Here is a 15675-nt window from a genome sequence, read left to right as displayed (position 1 = left end):
GCGATACAAAGCAAGCGTAGCATTGCAAGCTACCGAATAGAAACGGAGATGATAGAATACACAAAAATGGCATAAAAAATGAAAAAAAATGAGCGATCCAGTTTCAAAACTTTGAACTTTTACACCACAAACAACCAAAATTATTTTTTAAAATATCAAGTTTGTACTTCAAATGAAATAAAATGAATAGACTAAGCTGATAAAATATAAACCGATACCACTTAGGCTAAATAAAGCTTTAAAGCAAAAAATATTTATATTAAAACAGGGCAATCAAATTTACAAATGACAGGACTAATTCGAAACACTTGCAACTGCAAAGAAAATTGCTTTTAGTTCAAGAAAAATCAGGTGATCAGCAGACAAAAAATGCCAGGAAAATTCATTTTTACTGAAAAAAAATGTGCAAAGACAACCGCGTTACTCCCAGAGCAAGTGGACATGTATCTGGAAGTTGTTAAGGTTCAATAACTGAGTTCAGGTTCTTACAGATTTTGAAAATTTACCTGAAAAAAGTCTAGTTCCCGATGACAAGACACTTGCTCTCGCAAATGTAGAAAATTGGTACTGAATGAGACCAAATTTATCAGAGCTTGCCAGTGTGTTTCTATTAAGTATAGAAAAATCAACTAGTTTAAAAACGATTTTCTGAATTATTGAGCCAATTACCAAATAGTTAAATGATTCACCAACTTCATAAGGTAATCCTTGCGGTTAAACGATATTGAAAAGCCAGTGGTTACGCCATGATATTAAAAACGCCTTTGGGAGAAGAAAGAAAAAATAAATTAGTTAACTCTTCGTTCACAAAGAAACAATTCAACTTAACATTACACCTGAGTTAGATACATAAAACAATTCTTTAAAACTAGAATATATATTTAGGGATACCAATTATTACCTTTCCTGTTATAACTCAATGAGTTCGTAATCAATATTACATAAAGACCGCAAGTTGATACTATTTATCTTGTCTGCGCATTGATTTCAATAATTGCTTGTTATGAACCTTATTTACTATTAACGCGAGAAGTTAACCTTGTGCAACTCTGTTTGTGTAGGTGTGGTTAAGGAAAACTCTTTTTGCTACCATGTCAATGGTAGTTGAAAATGTGTAGGCCTCTCCTCAGCCAGCACTCTGTCATGGCAGGTATAGCCAAGAAGACAGCCAGCAACAGTTGGAAAAGAGTCATGAACGCAAGAAAACCGAAAAAAAAATACTGACTTAATATTTGAAAAACTTGAACAACTGGAACAATAGGTAAACTTTTTTATTCCGCTGGAAAATCTGAACATTAAAATCAACATCCGAAACTAGAAATCGACCGACTTTCGAAACTAGACGTGATCGTTATACGTTTGCTGATCGATAGTGGAGTTTACCTTTCTTTCAACAAAGCAAATGAAAAGAATCAAAACTCAAACCGCGAAAAATCAAATTTTAGTGTGAACATACTTTTAAACTTTTTCCTAGAAAAAAGGAGTAGATATTTCAGATTTGAACCAGAGATCCCCATTGTGTTAAGCTGCATTGAATGCAAGTTGATTGAACGGTTTAGCTCATGCTTTTTAAAATAGCCAAAAAATAAGGTAAATGTACACAAAAACTGATAATCGAAACAGAAGAAGGCAACATGCAGGAAACTTGTCTTGTAACAGTTGAAACACTAGAACTTTGCAAAAATAACTGAAAAATTTGATCAAAACCTTTCAGCCATTTCATTATTCAATTTTTATTTTGAAAGCCCAATCATAGACGCAGCAGCGGATTTAGGTGGCGGAACGCCCCTCCCCTCAGGGATTCGACATCCTGCCGACACAAAGGGTCCTCCCTCTGTAATTCTTTGAGATCTCTATTTTTGTCTGACAGAGAAATTTTTATCAAAATAGGGTCTTTTCCTGTGTTCTGACAGCGCTCAGACAATCAATTCGGTCAAAAAATTAGTTTTTGAAAATCTCCCCTCGAGAAAATCCTGGATCCGCCCCTGGTTCAATATACTTCAACAGGAACAAAGAACATAGCCAACAGACAGTTGGTAAGGCGTTCTCTTGCTGAGCTTCAAATCGTGAAATACGGGAAATCTGATTTCGGCAATGGATACTTAATCAGCGTAGTATCGGTTCCCTTTTATTCTAACAATGTTTGATTTAGAAAAAAAAACAATCAAAATTGAATTGAATTTTAAATTCAGGGAAAATAATGTCAAGATCAAAGAGAATCCAGCAAGACTCTTTTAACTTCAGAACTGATCAAAAATATTTAATCAGATAAATAGTTTTTATATTGCACATTGAACATTTTAAGGTACTAGTTCACTTGTTTGGTCCCGTGAGAAAACTAGATGATTGGTCCCGCCTATTTCCTAAAAACAAAAACAAGCGCGGGGTTCGAATCTACACTTTGAGCCTGGTTACCAAATTCGTACCCACTAAGCTATAACTAAGCAAGTTGTGTCATCAAGATAAGGAAATTAAGAGACTAGGAATTTAGAGAAAATAATGCTTACTGAGTGAATTAACCCAAATACTGTATCTCTGCTTTTATTAAGGACCACAGTAATTTAAAGGGACCAAGCAAGTAAACTAAAGCCCATTTTAATTAAGAGACCGCCAAAATGGCAATCAAAACTGTAACAACGGACTAATTTTCCTGGATTGAAGATATGATTTCAAGCAACAATCATTGATAGACATTAGAGCAACAGGTTCATAAAACACAGAATTAAATATACAACATCTATAGCACGTATGCATATTACTATACATAAGATATACTGATCATTAGTAAACTATATCTATAACGTTAACTTTAAGGGCTCTTTTTCCTTTTCTCTACCTGCGAATTTTTACACGTAAAATTACTGTTCCCACCAACCGATTGTTATGAAAATTGACACGCTGCCTAGGTAGGCCATGACAATCATACTTGGTCTTCATAAACAACATTGTAAAACCACTCACTACACCATAAAACTGATGCTCATGTGAGGTTGGGTCGAAAAGGAAAAAGAGCCACTTTAAGTTAATCATAATTGAATCTAATCATTGGTCAAAATCATAGACAGAACAAATAGTAAGGTAATCATTTTAGATAATAGTCTCTTAGATTCATTCTCTGAGCTCTTAGGTCATAATTTTGTTCTGAGCTTTTTAATACGCATACTCGGCCTGAGCATTTGCTCGAAACGCAATCTTCTGACGTTCGAATGCAGTATTGTTATCAACGGGTGCCGCTTGCTTTCGGAACCCCCCTGCTAATGATCCGTAGTATGCCTGGGTAGAAGGTTGGGATGGTACCTCTCCCACAGAAGTGCTACCGTAGTATCCTCCAGGAGTTGATACCACTGATTTCGTGACGAATTGTTTCGAGTTGAAATAAGATGCTGCAACAGGAGCCACGGCTAAAAAGCCAGAAACAGGGTTATAAAACATAGAAACCCAAAAAGCAATTAAAATACATCTTATTAAAATATATGTTTTTTTGATTGCTCTAACAGTCATGCATTTTCAATTCAAAGAATGTTAGATAACTTTTGAGTCTTTGTCCGAAGAGTTTACAGAGGCGAAGCTATGCTTTGCAAACACAAGCGAAGAAAATACAAAAAAAATAGCCAACTGACAGTTGGAAAAGAGCAATGAACGCAAGGAAACTGGAAAAAAAAAAACTGGTTTTTCCAGAGACTTCAACGTTTGAATTTCGAAAAAAAATAGATGGCCTTAAAGCTCTTTGAATTTGTAGAAAAATTTATGATGGACCCTTTTTTTAATTAAAATTAACCCAATTTGAGAAAACTGTATCAATAGGTAACACTTATTTCGCTGGATATTCTGATAATTAATTTCCATTTTCGAAATTAGAAGTCGATCACGTTTTTCGTGACCTTTACACTTTTGCAGTTCGATAGTGGAGTTTGCCTTCCTTTTAAAAATGGAAGTCAAACGAAGAAAAATCAAAATTGAGCGTGAACAAATTTTCTGACTTATCAGCAAGACCTATATAAGATTCCTCACTACGTTCATTACTCTTAGAAAGAGCTCTTAACTGGCAAAACAAAAAAGGAAAAAAATTAGAAGTTTAAAATACAGCTTAGAAAAAAAATGAAAATAAGTTTTGAGACAAGGCGTATCTCAGTCTCACATCTGCTCCACGACCGCTTGTAACTTTACCAACACTAGCCACCAATAAAGCAGCGAACATTTTAGCCAAAAAAAAACTATTCCAAAGTTCCGTATTTAAATCTCCGACCTGAGGATTAGGAGTGTCACTTCACTCACGTCCTAGCATCTGCATCATATTCAATTGAAAAAAAAACTAATGGCCCAGCTAATGCTGGATGTGCCTATTTTAAAAGTTTTACTGTTATTGTACTGATGCCGAAATGCGTAATTTTCAAAATTTCAAACAATGGACTTCACGCAAAACCCTAATAAATCCCCTGCTTAAGTAGGAGATTAGCTGCTTGTTTAAATAAGAAAACGAATACTCGCTCTTTTAATTGAATTCTTTATCTCAGATTTGGTTGGGTGGATATCGGAAAAAGTGAAAAAGATTCCAAAAAACGATCAAAATCAAAATTTTTTTTTTTTAAATCCATAAACTTTTCTGTATTAAAGCATGAGAATGGCTTTATATGCAGGGCAAAAATATACGCCTTAATTGTTAGATACAATCCTTAATATCAGATTTAGCTATTAGTTTTCGAAAATAGTGATGAAATTGAAAGAAAAATGGTAAGAATTTCAAAAAATGGATTTTCACTAAGTCCAAATCTGCTTTTCTACAAAAAAGGCCATATTTGTTTTCAAAACGGAGGGCATAGTCGCTAGCGCAGGGGAAAACTAAATATCTGGTGTTTTGATTTCTGTTAAACCCTTAATCTCCGATTTGGCAGGTTAATTTTTGGGGAAAATTTTGAAGTCTAACCTAAAGGTCAAGAAATGTGCTTGTTTGAGGCCATAATTTTTTTTTCTACCGAATTGAGGGATTAGCGGCTTGACAAGGGGAGATCCCCATAATTATTCTTTTGATTGAAAATTTTATTTCAGATTTGTGCATTTAGTATTTGAGAGAAAGAAAAAATCAAAACAAATAGGTCAAAATCCCTCTATTGAAACTTTCGAAGGCCGTAGACCGTGCGGTATAATGAGAAGAGACTAGCAAAAAATATAGGCACATAGAAGAGCAGCGGGTTTGTCCATTGCCACCATTTTTTGAAAAATTGCACTGTAGTTTTTGAGAAAATTGGAATTTCAACAAAAAAGCATTTTCCAAAAATCAACAAAAAACAGCAAACTCCATACATTTTCATTATACCTGTTTTTTCAAACAGGACCTAACACTAGCCAAAAAAAGCAATAGCATATGCTATTCAATTGACTATGCTTAAATAGGCTTGAAAATGATAAAATTGAAAAATACCAAAAGTACCACCAAATGAGCACATTTTTTTTTCGTAATATTACACTACTATTCGCATGTGTAAAAACTCTCAATCAAAAAATCATGTTCAGAGCACACATACTACTCTGAAAGTGCCGTTTTTTGAATACAAAAAAATGAATTTAACAAACCAGCGGCTGCAGCTGTGTCGCTTTGCTGTTTGAACTTCTTGAACTCAAGAAACTCCGCGAAAAGCGTCTGATCAGTCGGGCTACTCATAGCGGCTACCGTCGCGTTCCCTCCACTTCTGGACAAGGACTCAGCTCCCCCAGCAGCTGCCTCGATCTTAGGTCTCTTTCTCTGCTGCACAGCCGATTCTCGGATGATCTTCAAAGCAGCAGCTGCATCCCGCGTTTTGTTCAACTCATGCTCGCCGTGTGCAAACGAACACCTATTTTCAATAGATTCAAAAATAAAGCAGCATTACAGCGAGAATAATGCTGATGATGTTGATTAGTTATTCATCGAGAATATGCAGACTCTGCCACACATATGTTCGGATTAACAAGTTTTAGAAAAAAACACAAACATAGCCAACTGACAGTTGGAAAAGAGTAAGGAACGAAAGGAAACTGAAAAAAATCCGACTTGTTTTTTTTTCAATATCTTTAACTTTTGAAATTTGAAGGAAAAAATAGATGGCCTAAAAGCTCTTTGAATTTGTAGAACAATTTATGATGGACACTTTTTGTTAAAATTGACCCAATTTGAGAAAACTGGATCAATATGTAAAAGTATTTCGCTGGGAAACCTGATAATTAATTTCCATTTTCGAAATTAGAAGTCGATCACGTTTTTCCTGGCTTTTACTTTTTTGCTGTTCGATAGTGGAGTTTGCCTTCCTTTTAACAATGGAAATGCACTGAACTTAAAAGTCAAACCGCGAAAAATCAAAGCTGAGTGTGAACAAAATTTAATTTTTTTTTGCTAAAAAAAAACAAAAAAAGCAAGACCTATATGAGAGTACTCACTACGTTCATTACTCTTAAAAATGAGGATCCCTCATTCTAGCAGCTACAAACAAGACCAACAACACAAACATAAATTCTCAAAGACATACTTGTCTTCGTGGAAGCAGTATCCTTGTGCTGCAAAGTTATTGCAGATCGCAGTCTTGTAGTTGACCTTGACTTTGACTGCCTTGCTGGCTTCGGGGAACTCGTTGCGTAACTCCTCCTCCCCGTGAGCGAAGTCACAGTTGACTCGATTGCAGTGTCCCGTTTGGACGTAGATGTTGCACTTGAGGCATTTCCACTTCGGGTTCTCAGCTATTTTGGCCTCGAAATCTCCTTTAAAAACTAATTGGATTACGTCTCAAATGGCATAATTCCCAAATGGCATAAAAATGAAATATTTCCCAAATGGCATAAATTTCATGCAACAGTTGCTTTGGAAAAATCGAGAACAATTTTTTCGTGAACAATGTGAGAAAATTAGTCAAATTGTCAATTCAAATGTTGATTGACTTTTTATCGTGAAAAACTTGTAGAACTTTTTATCAAAAGCAAGAAGCATCAGCTTGCGGTTATTAATAAGCTTCTTGTGGTCAAATTTTTTCGGCAAACCTGTGGCTTAAATTTGTTTGGAAGCAATTAATTCCAAATCTTGTTCACATGCTTTCGTTCCTGACAAAATGTTAGAAATTGATAGAAAACGTTTAAATTACAATGAAAACTTGAAATTTATGCCATTTGGGAAAAGTTTCCATGTTTATGCCATTTGGGAATTATGCCATTTGGGAAGTTACCACTAATTGGTTCTTAAATCTGTAATGCATTCCCGCGAGAAAACGACAAGCTCTTACATCTTTTAAGCAAGTTAATTATATGGTTCATGCAATAGTTTATAATTATTTATTTCGGAATAGAACAGCACGTTATTCTTCTAAAATAAGACTTACCATCAAATCCAACGGGTCTCAACTCGTATTTTCCATGAGCAAACGAACAGTTCTTTCCATTAGGGCACATTCCCAAAGTTGCGAAGTTATTACACAGACTAGTCTTGTACAACAGGCTTAGCTTTCCACTTTTATCAGCCGATCCACTTTGCGCTTTCAGCTCGTCTTCCCCGTGAGCAAATACACAGTGCTCTCCGCTGGGACAAAAGCTGTCCTGTTCGTAGCGCAGACACAGCTTCGTCTTGTACTTCGGGTCATTGGTGTCGGGCGGGGCAACATTCGTCAGTTCTTCCTTTCCGTGAGCGAATGCACAACCCTTCCCCAGATTACAGTTTCCTTGTCGCATGAAGTGAATACATAGCGCGCTCTTTAACATATGGCATAATTAAACGCGCCGTTTTAACCTCCTTTACATATCAATTATCTTCAATTTCTGCCATTAAAAATTATTCGATGTGTTAACTATCTTTATTTACACAAATGGTTAAAAATAAACGCAAAGTTAGGTTTTACTCTCCAAAATGCTTAATTCTAAGGAACCATTTGGACAACCTTTCTTTTAGAATATTACCAAAATTTTTACATCGACTGCCTGTAATGATCTAAACTACCCTCTCTGAACGTCTTACTTTACAGTTTGAAGTATACTGAGCGATATTAAAAACGCATCATCAAGTAAACTTCCCTCAAAAAGGACATGGTAGAAGAAACTGTGAAATCTTTTAAACTGAAGCTTTTAGGCTAAATTTGATCATATTTCAGCACCTAATTTACAAATGAGTATTTTCCAAATTTGAGTTTCTTTGTAAGCCTGGAAAAATATATGCACGAAACTAACCAGGAAAACCCAGTTTTGATGCAAATATAAAATGTGTTTATTGCTTATCCTTCAGTCTTATTTAGTTTATTGACCAGAAAGGTGAAAATTTTCCAGAGCGTTGAAAAATTTAGGGTACAAAAGTTAGTTCCATGAAATGAATTAGATATAAAAGAACATTTTTTATGTTATTTTTGCCCTAAAAACTTTTTGAGACTTAGTTTTTAACTATCTTTTACTATCAGAGCAAGCATATGAATTTTGCATGCTTTCAAAACATTCATATTGAAAAAAATTTTTGGCTCGTCGAATTTTTGCTTTTGCGTTTTCAGTGTCGCCCAGTATACTTACCAATTTTTTCTAGGTCTGGAAAAGCCAGTTTTTGCCATTTGTGATACGCTAGTGGAAAAAATTCAGCTCAACTCCAAAATTTTCCCTCTGAAATGTCTATTTCAAGGATGATTTTGGACAACTTTTACTGAAAAACGAAACTTTTACATACATAGAATGCCCTCTATGATGATCAGAACTGCCCTCTATGAATTTACACTAGTGGACCAAATAAAGCGCAAATTCAGGATTTTACTCTGTAAAATGCCTGTAATCAATGTACTTTTTGGACAACATTTCCTTCGAATTTCAGTAAAAATTTTACATTGACCGAGAGCAGGTGATCAGAGCTACCATCTGTGAAAGTTTCAATATTTGGTTTCAATGACTTACCAATGTATTCCGGCTCCAAAAAAAAACAAACGTCGGGTTTAGTAAAAATTTCGCACTGATTCTTTCCATTTTCTCGCTGAGAATGTTTCACGTTGCATGAACAAGTTTCTTACCCCAGTATTCAATGACTTACCAATGTATTCCGGCTCCAAAAATAACAAACGTCGGGTTTAGTAAAAATTTCGCACTGATTCTTTCCATTTTCTCGCTGAGAATATTTCACGTTGCATGAACAAGTTTCTTACCCCATTATTCCAGAAAGATTTCACTACGATGCAAAACTTAGTGCAGATGAGGAAAACTGGCATTTTCAGAGCCGGATTACCTTGGTAGGTAATCGAAATCAAATATTAATATTTTCACAGATGATAGCTCGGATCATTTGCTCTCGGTCAATGTAAAATGTTTACTGAATTTTAAAGGAAATGCTGTCCAAAATGAACATTGAAAACGGGCATTTCACAAAGTAAAATTTGAAATTCGCTATTCTTTCTTATCTTATGTACCGAAAAGACCCACCTTGTATGCACTTTTCTTCAGCTCTTTCGTTTGTTGGTTGGTCAAACTTGGGGCAGTGTTCTCATCCTCAGTTGATACGGTCGCAATCGTCACATCATCGAATCTTAGTTCAATTTCTCCATGAGCAAGCAGACAGTCAGTTCCCATCTGACAAATTCCCCCTTGATCGTACGATGTGCACAGCATCGATTTGTAGATCGGGTTCTCGAAGGTTCTCAACTCGCGGGTTCCGTGAGCGAAAGTGCAATCGCTTCCAGCCAGACAATTTCCCTTAGCGAAGTTGTTGCAGATCTTCTTTTTGTAGGGACTGTGCCCGACCATTCCACCGTTCATTTTCAATTCTTGATAATAATAGTCTATAGCTGATACTATTCTATTATTATATTACTAACAATACTAGTCTGAAAAATGGGTAAATCATCAACATACATCAAGACATTTTCCTGACGTATATTTTATGCAAAAAAAAATTGAATATTGAATTGTTGATAGGAAAAAAACTAAATAATCAAAAACAAACTAAATATTCAACTTCAATCTAAAGCTCATTTAAATTCATTCTAGTGATACGATTTTTCTAAACTAAAATAAACGAAATCTACGCAAATTTTCGGTAGTTTCGCGAATTCTATCTAGAAGGCGCTATATTGCGCAAAGAAGATATTTTAAAATTCAAATCAGAATAAAACTACAGTAACTATCCCGCTTCTTAGCAAGCGGGGAACAGGTACTTTTTGAAAGACAAAAAAAAGAAAGAAACCGACAATTCCTCAGCAATTTTACTTACTGAGCATTCTTTTCAAAACGATGAAACATTTGAAAAAGTATGAAAACTAAGTCACTGCCAATTAAAAGCGTGAAATGAGCTCGATTCGAGCTGAAAAATTGACTAAATGTGAAATACTCTATCATTGGAGTGAAAAATTAGGAATTCAGAAAAAAAATGTGAAAAAAATTGACCAAAAAGCAAATCAAAAATAGAAATGAGCCCTAACACTATTAGGTTATATTTTTCAGGCGTTTTGGTTTTTTCATCCCGGGCAGTGTTGACTGTATACGGGGCAGACTTGGGGGGTCTTACTAAATCAAAGACGGCATTGAAACAAATCAAAGTGGAAACAATCCTATAGCGCATGCTAATCAGCTCACGTGCAAATCGATATGCCCTCAATTTTAAAACCCCATTTTGTAAGGTAAAACTATAGTATTGAAAAAAAGCATCGCGATTTGAACAAACCAATAGCATTACCCAACAAATTTTAAATTTTCAAATGAAAATCTGACAAATTTTTTTTTATTGTGTTCGGTCGGACTTGATTCAAGCTAATTTTTCAACAAAAAATCAAGATTGAAACAATCATCAATTTACCGAATTGAAAAAACTTAAATTTTATTGATAGTACCACGTCTTTTTTTGCCTCGGACCCTGGCGCGCAACTGACAACAAGGTCTTACTTCTTTGGACGAGTGTAGTGTCTTTCATTTTGCAGCATCCGTTCCCACCTTGAGTATGCGGATGACAATGGGAACCCTCCGGCATTGGCCGAAGAAGTTTGAAACCCACACCTCTAGTAAAACAAGTCCTAGTGGAAATTGTATGCTACATAGAAGGTACTACAAGAAAAACTGCTTACTGGAACAATACTAAACATTTTCTCTCTCATTTTTGAAACCTACCTGTGTCATGAACAGGGGCGGATCTAGGATTTTCTCGAGGGGAGGGGCGGATTTTCAAAAAAAATTCGAAAATTTTGACCTTTTTTTTAGGTCGACCAAATTGATTTTTCGAGCTCCCCCAAAGCACTGTTTAGCCCCTATCTTGGTTATTTTTTCTGCGCCGCAGGCAAATTCTTGAAAAAACAGTCAAAAAAGCCGTTTTTGGGCACTTTTTAAAAATCGCGTTTTTTTTGGCGCGCGCTCCCCCTCAAAGTTAGTATATATTGGCGCCAAAGGCGCCTTTAGAAAAATTTTGGGGTCGGTCGGCCAAAAATGGATTTCTGAAAAAGTATCAAAGGGGGCGGATCTATCAATGGCAGCAAAATTAGCAACTCCTGAAAGTACCCTGACAGGACCGCACTTCAAACTTCCAATTTCAAACTTTGTGTAGTTTTCTTTTTTTCTAATAAATTTCTTGAAAATAACAATCAAAAATAAACGTCATGTTTCGAAAGCTAAAAGAACTTGAGCAGACATTTTTCATGGCAATTTTTGCAACCCCTGAAATTAACTTAACAGCAACCTGCCATAGGGTTGCTAATTTCAAATTTCGAAATTTTTAAAATCTAATCATTCAAAAAATCATAGAAAAACATCGTATCTTGAAAGCTAAAATGATATGAGCAGTCAAATTTGGAGGCAAGAATTGCAGCCCCTGAGAATACCCTAACAACATGTAACTATAGGGCTCAGGAATTTCAAATTTTGTTAAATTAATCTAAAACTTTGGAAAATCATATAAAAGGTCATCCCTGAAGCTAAAAAAGATTCAGGCAAACATATAGGCGGCAGGCTTTGCAATCCCTGAAAGTAACCTGACAGCACCTGATATGTTGCTAATTTCAAATTCTGATGAAAATTTTTGGATCTAAATTTTTAAAAAACTAGCGTTTAACGCACCTTCGGTGCTTCGAAATTTTCGAAAAACCGCATATATTGGAAACAACATCTGCAAACTTTCAGTGTACTCTGACTGCACCCAATTACAGGGTTGGTAATTTCGAACTTTTTGAAATTCCCATTTTAAAAGCGTCATCTCGAAAACTTAATGAGCCTCTGGAGAAATTGCAACCACTGAGACTCCCTGAGAGCACCCTACTATAGGGTTAGGAATCCAAAATTTTGAACCTAAGTTTCCCGAAAAAAAAATTTAAAAAGTCTTATCTTGAAAACTAAAAGGATTTGAGCATTCATATTAAGAGGCAATATTTGAGACGCCTGGGTGTACGCTGACAATAAGGTTGTATCTTCATCAAGTTAGTAGTTTCAAATTTTTTGAATTTCTTTGTAGATAAGTTCTTTGTGAAATTTTGAAAAAAAAAAATCAAAAAAACGTCACATCTCGGAAACTAAAAACATTTGAGCAGTCGTGTTTAGCAGTCGCATGTGGCAAAATTTGCAACTCTTTAGAGTACCCTGACAACACCGAACTATAGCGTTGGGATTTTCAAATTTCGAAAAATATTTAATTAAAACTTTCTGAACATTTTGAAAAAATCACAAAAAACGTCACATCTCAAAACTACTAAGAATTGAGTAGTCATATTTGGAGGCAAGATTCGCAATCCTTGAGAGTACTCTGACAGGACCTAACAACAATGGGTTGGGAATTTCAGATTTTAAAAGAATGATAATAATTTAAGTTTTCTGAAAATTTTGAAAAAATCACAAAAAAACGTCATATCTCGAAAACTAAAAACATTTGAGCAGTCGCATTTAGCAGTCGCATGTGGCAAGATTTGCAACTCTTTAGAGTACCCTGACAACACCGAACTATAGCGTTGGGATTTTCAAATTTCGAAAAATAATTAATTAAAACTTTATGAAAATTTTGAAAAAATCACAAAAAACGTCACATCTCAAAACTACAAAGAATTGAGTAGTCATATTTGGAGGCAAGATTCGCAATCCTTGAGAGTACTCTGACAGGACCTAACAGCAGGGTTGGGAATTTCAGATTTAAAAAAAAAAATTTCAGTTTTCTGAAAATTTTTTGAAAAAATCACAAAAAACGTCATATCTCGAAAACTACGAAGAATTGAGTAGTCATATTTTGAGGCAAGATTTGCAATCCTTGAGAGCACTCTGACAGTACCCAACTACAGGGTTGGGAATTTCAGATTTAAAAAAAAAAATTCAGTTTTCTGAAAATTTTTTGAAAAAATCACAAAAAACGTCATATCTCGAAAACTACAAGGATTTGAACAGTCATATTTGGAGGCAAGATTTGTAACTCCTTAGAGTACTCTGACAGCACCCAACTACAGGGTTGGGAACTTCAAGTTTTGTAAATTATTTTGTTATTTGAAACTTCTGACAATTTTTGAAAAAATCTCACAAATCGTCTTATCTCGTTAACTAAAATGATTCGGGCATTCAAAATTGGAGGCCAAATTCGCAACCCCTAGTTCGATATTGGGCTGCTTAATTTAAACTCGGTAAAATAACCACTAAAATCAAATTGGAAAATCGAAAAAAAATTTGACCATTGCAATATACGATATAGCTTAAACATGCATAATACGTTGAAAAAGCTTAAACATGGCGAGATAGTGAAGCCCGCATTTAAATATATAATAGATTCCAGAAATTGTAGAAAAACATGATATTTCGGAAGCTAAAATGAATTGCGTTTAAATAATAGATGAAGTTCAGTTTGAGTAAAATCCTGCCAAGTAATACCAGTGCCAGTGTTATATTAGCATCGAAAAAACTTTAAGAAGCAGTTATGAACTGACAACTTGGAAAACATGAGGCGTTTAAGACAATATAAAAAAGCAGGGTACAAGTGTGATAGAGGCTCTTGAAACCAACAGGGTCCCTAATGCAAAAAGAGTTTTCATTTCATTGCTTCGGTGATGTCATAAAAACTATAACATCAAACAAGTTGGCACAATAAGGAGGCAGATTAAATACATTTGAGAAAAAGTCTCCAAAAAGATCGAGCGGCGGCTCCAAAAAGATCGAGATAGTTTCTAAAAAATTTAGGTGATTTGAGACCACTCTGTCACACTTAGTACCTAAAGCCGAATAAACAACAAAAAATAGAATACCTGAAAATCGAAAAGGGTAGGAAACCTTAGTTGGTAAATTTACATGCGACGCCAAAAAAAAATCGAATAGAATGGGCGTTTAAAACTCAACAATGCTAATAATATGTCTGCTGTTTGCGAAATCAAAATTGACAAAATTATTCGGTGATTCTGTAAGACAAGTTGAATCGGAAATTTTATGTTCCGATTTAATAACGCTAGCTAATGGCAAGCAGAATTAATAGAATGTGCTGAACGCAGAAAAAAGCAAAAAAAATCTAGATCAATTAGAGACTTTCTAAGTCGACTGTAGATATGATTTTTGTCGGCCTAACGCAACTACATACAATCAGCAGTTTATTTTTGTGTTAAAATTCTCATGCGGTCAATATTTCGATGGCGGCTATAATGAGAAAGACGCTCCAATTTTTGTAAAAACTAATCTAATCGAAGTTAACAATTTTTGTATATCTTATATTCTGATAGCAGCTTTCTGAACTTTACTTTTTTATCGATATGATATAGCACTCGACCACAATTGAGCTTTATGGTTCCCATTTTCGAAGAAAGTGACCGAATAATTTTTCTCTGTTGGTTTTTTCTCCAGACAAACTAGCCATTTTTTGAACTTTTTTAAACTAGCCATTTTGACGGATTTTTTATATCATCCAAAAGTATTGTTGTCCTTAGCTCAATTTTCAAAAAATATATACATTTTTCGTAAAATTATGACTTTTTAAAGATTGTCAATTTGGGACAATTAACGCGCAATAAATTTCTCACTATTAAAGCGTAGCGGGGTTTAATCGCTCTTGAAATTATTCCGAATTGGACCTGAAATGAGAGAAACTATTTGGACTAAACAAACACTTTGCTATAGACGAAACATACTTTTCGCATGTTAAAAGGATGATTTTCAAAAAAACGCAGTTTTTTTTGAAAATTCCACCATTTTTTAAACGAATACTTTTCCATACAGCTTAAAAGGCAGTCGGAACAGGCAGATACTTCGCCCTGATACGAGCAGTCTTGTTGTTCCGGCTTTCGATACGAAAGAAACGGAATATTTGTGCTCGAGTTGGGTTTTTTTTTCTTCAGACAAATTTCGACTTTTTAACTAGCCATTTTTGACGGAATCTTTTTATATCATTCGAAAGGTATTGTTCTCCTGAGTTTAAACTCGAAAAGATATTTCACCTGTGATCCTTTTTCGTAAAGTTACGAGGGTTTAAAGATTGCCATTTTGGGACAATTAACGCGCGATATATTTCGCGCTATTAACGCGTAAGCGGAGATTTAATCCGTCTTAGAAATCGTTCCAAATTGGTTGAAAGATGCTTATTTGTCATAATTGGTTTGTTACAAGGAGCGAAATCTATCCTTTTGTACTTTATATGGCGTGTGAGGGGATGATTTTCATTAAAAAATTTCACATTTTAGAAAAAAAAAACTTCTTTTGTTTTACTTCATTGAAATTTTTAATGTTATTACTGCTCCATAAACCTTAAAAGGCAGTCGGAACATTCAG

General features: G+C 34.9%; 2 protein-coding genes across 4 annotated transcripts in view; both read right to left on the bottom strand.

The window, feature by feature from the left end:
* Window positions 1-15675, bottom strand: part of LOC134845453 (phospholipase DDHD1-like) — a 332903-nt gene that overhangs the window by 56864 nt on the left and 260364 nt on the right. The window lies entirely within an intron of this gene.
* On the bottom strand, window positions 2196-9828 carry LOC134845766 (uncharacterized). Of its 2 annotated transcripts, none has more exons than XM_063862830.1 (5): window positions 9400-9828; window positions 7341-7707; window positions 6501-6729; window positions 5572-5831; window positions 2196-3401 (listed from the first exon to the last, which is right to left on the bottom strand). In XM_063862830.1, exons 1-5 carry the CDS (start codon window positions 9730-9732, stop codon window positions 3151-3153), a joined length of 1440 nt encoding a protein of 479 aa, XP_063718900.1. In that variant the 5' UTR covers window positions 9733-9828; the 3' UTR covers window positions 2196-3150. The 2 variants fall into 2 exon arrangements, with proteins under 2 accessions (XP_063718900.1, XP_063718901.1); XM_063862831.1 differs by having other exon boundaries at window positions 2196-3383.

Source organism: Symsagittifera roscoffensis, chromosome 5 (genome assembly GCF_963678635.1).
Source record: "Symsagittifera roscoffensis chromosome 5, txSymRosc1.1, whole genome shotgun sequence".
Classification (NCBI taxonomy): Eukaryota; Metazoa; Xenacoelomorpha; order Acoela; family Convolutidae; genus Symsagittifera; species Symsagittifera roscoffensis.
This window is presented reverse-complemented; position numbering and strand designations above follow the sequence as displayed.

Coding starts and splice junctions, on each gene's coding strand:
- LOC134845766 (XM_063862830.1), bottom strand. CDS start 9,732: ATGAACGGTGGAATGGTCGGGCACAGTCCCTACAAAAAGAAGATCTGC. Junction 7,708..9,399: donor TGAAGAAAAGTGCATACAAG/GTGGGTCTTTTC, acceptor CATATGTTAAAG/AGCGCGCTATGTATTCACTT. Junction 5,832..6,500: donor TACTGCTTCCACGAAGACAA/GTATGTCTTTGA, acceptor TATTGAAAATAG/GTGTTCGTTTGCACACGGCG.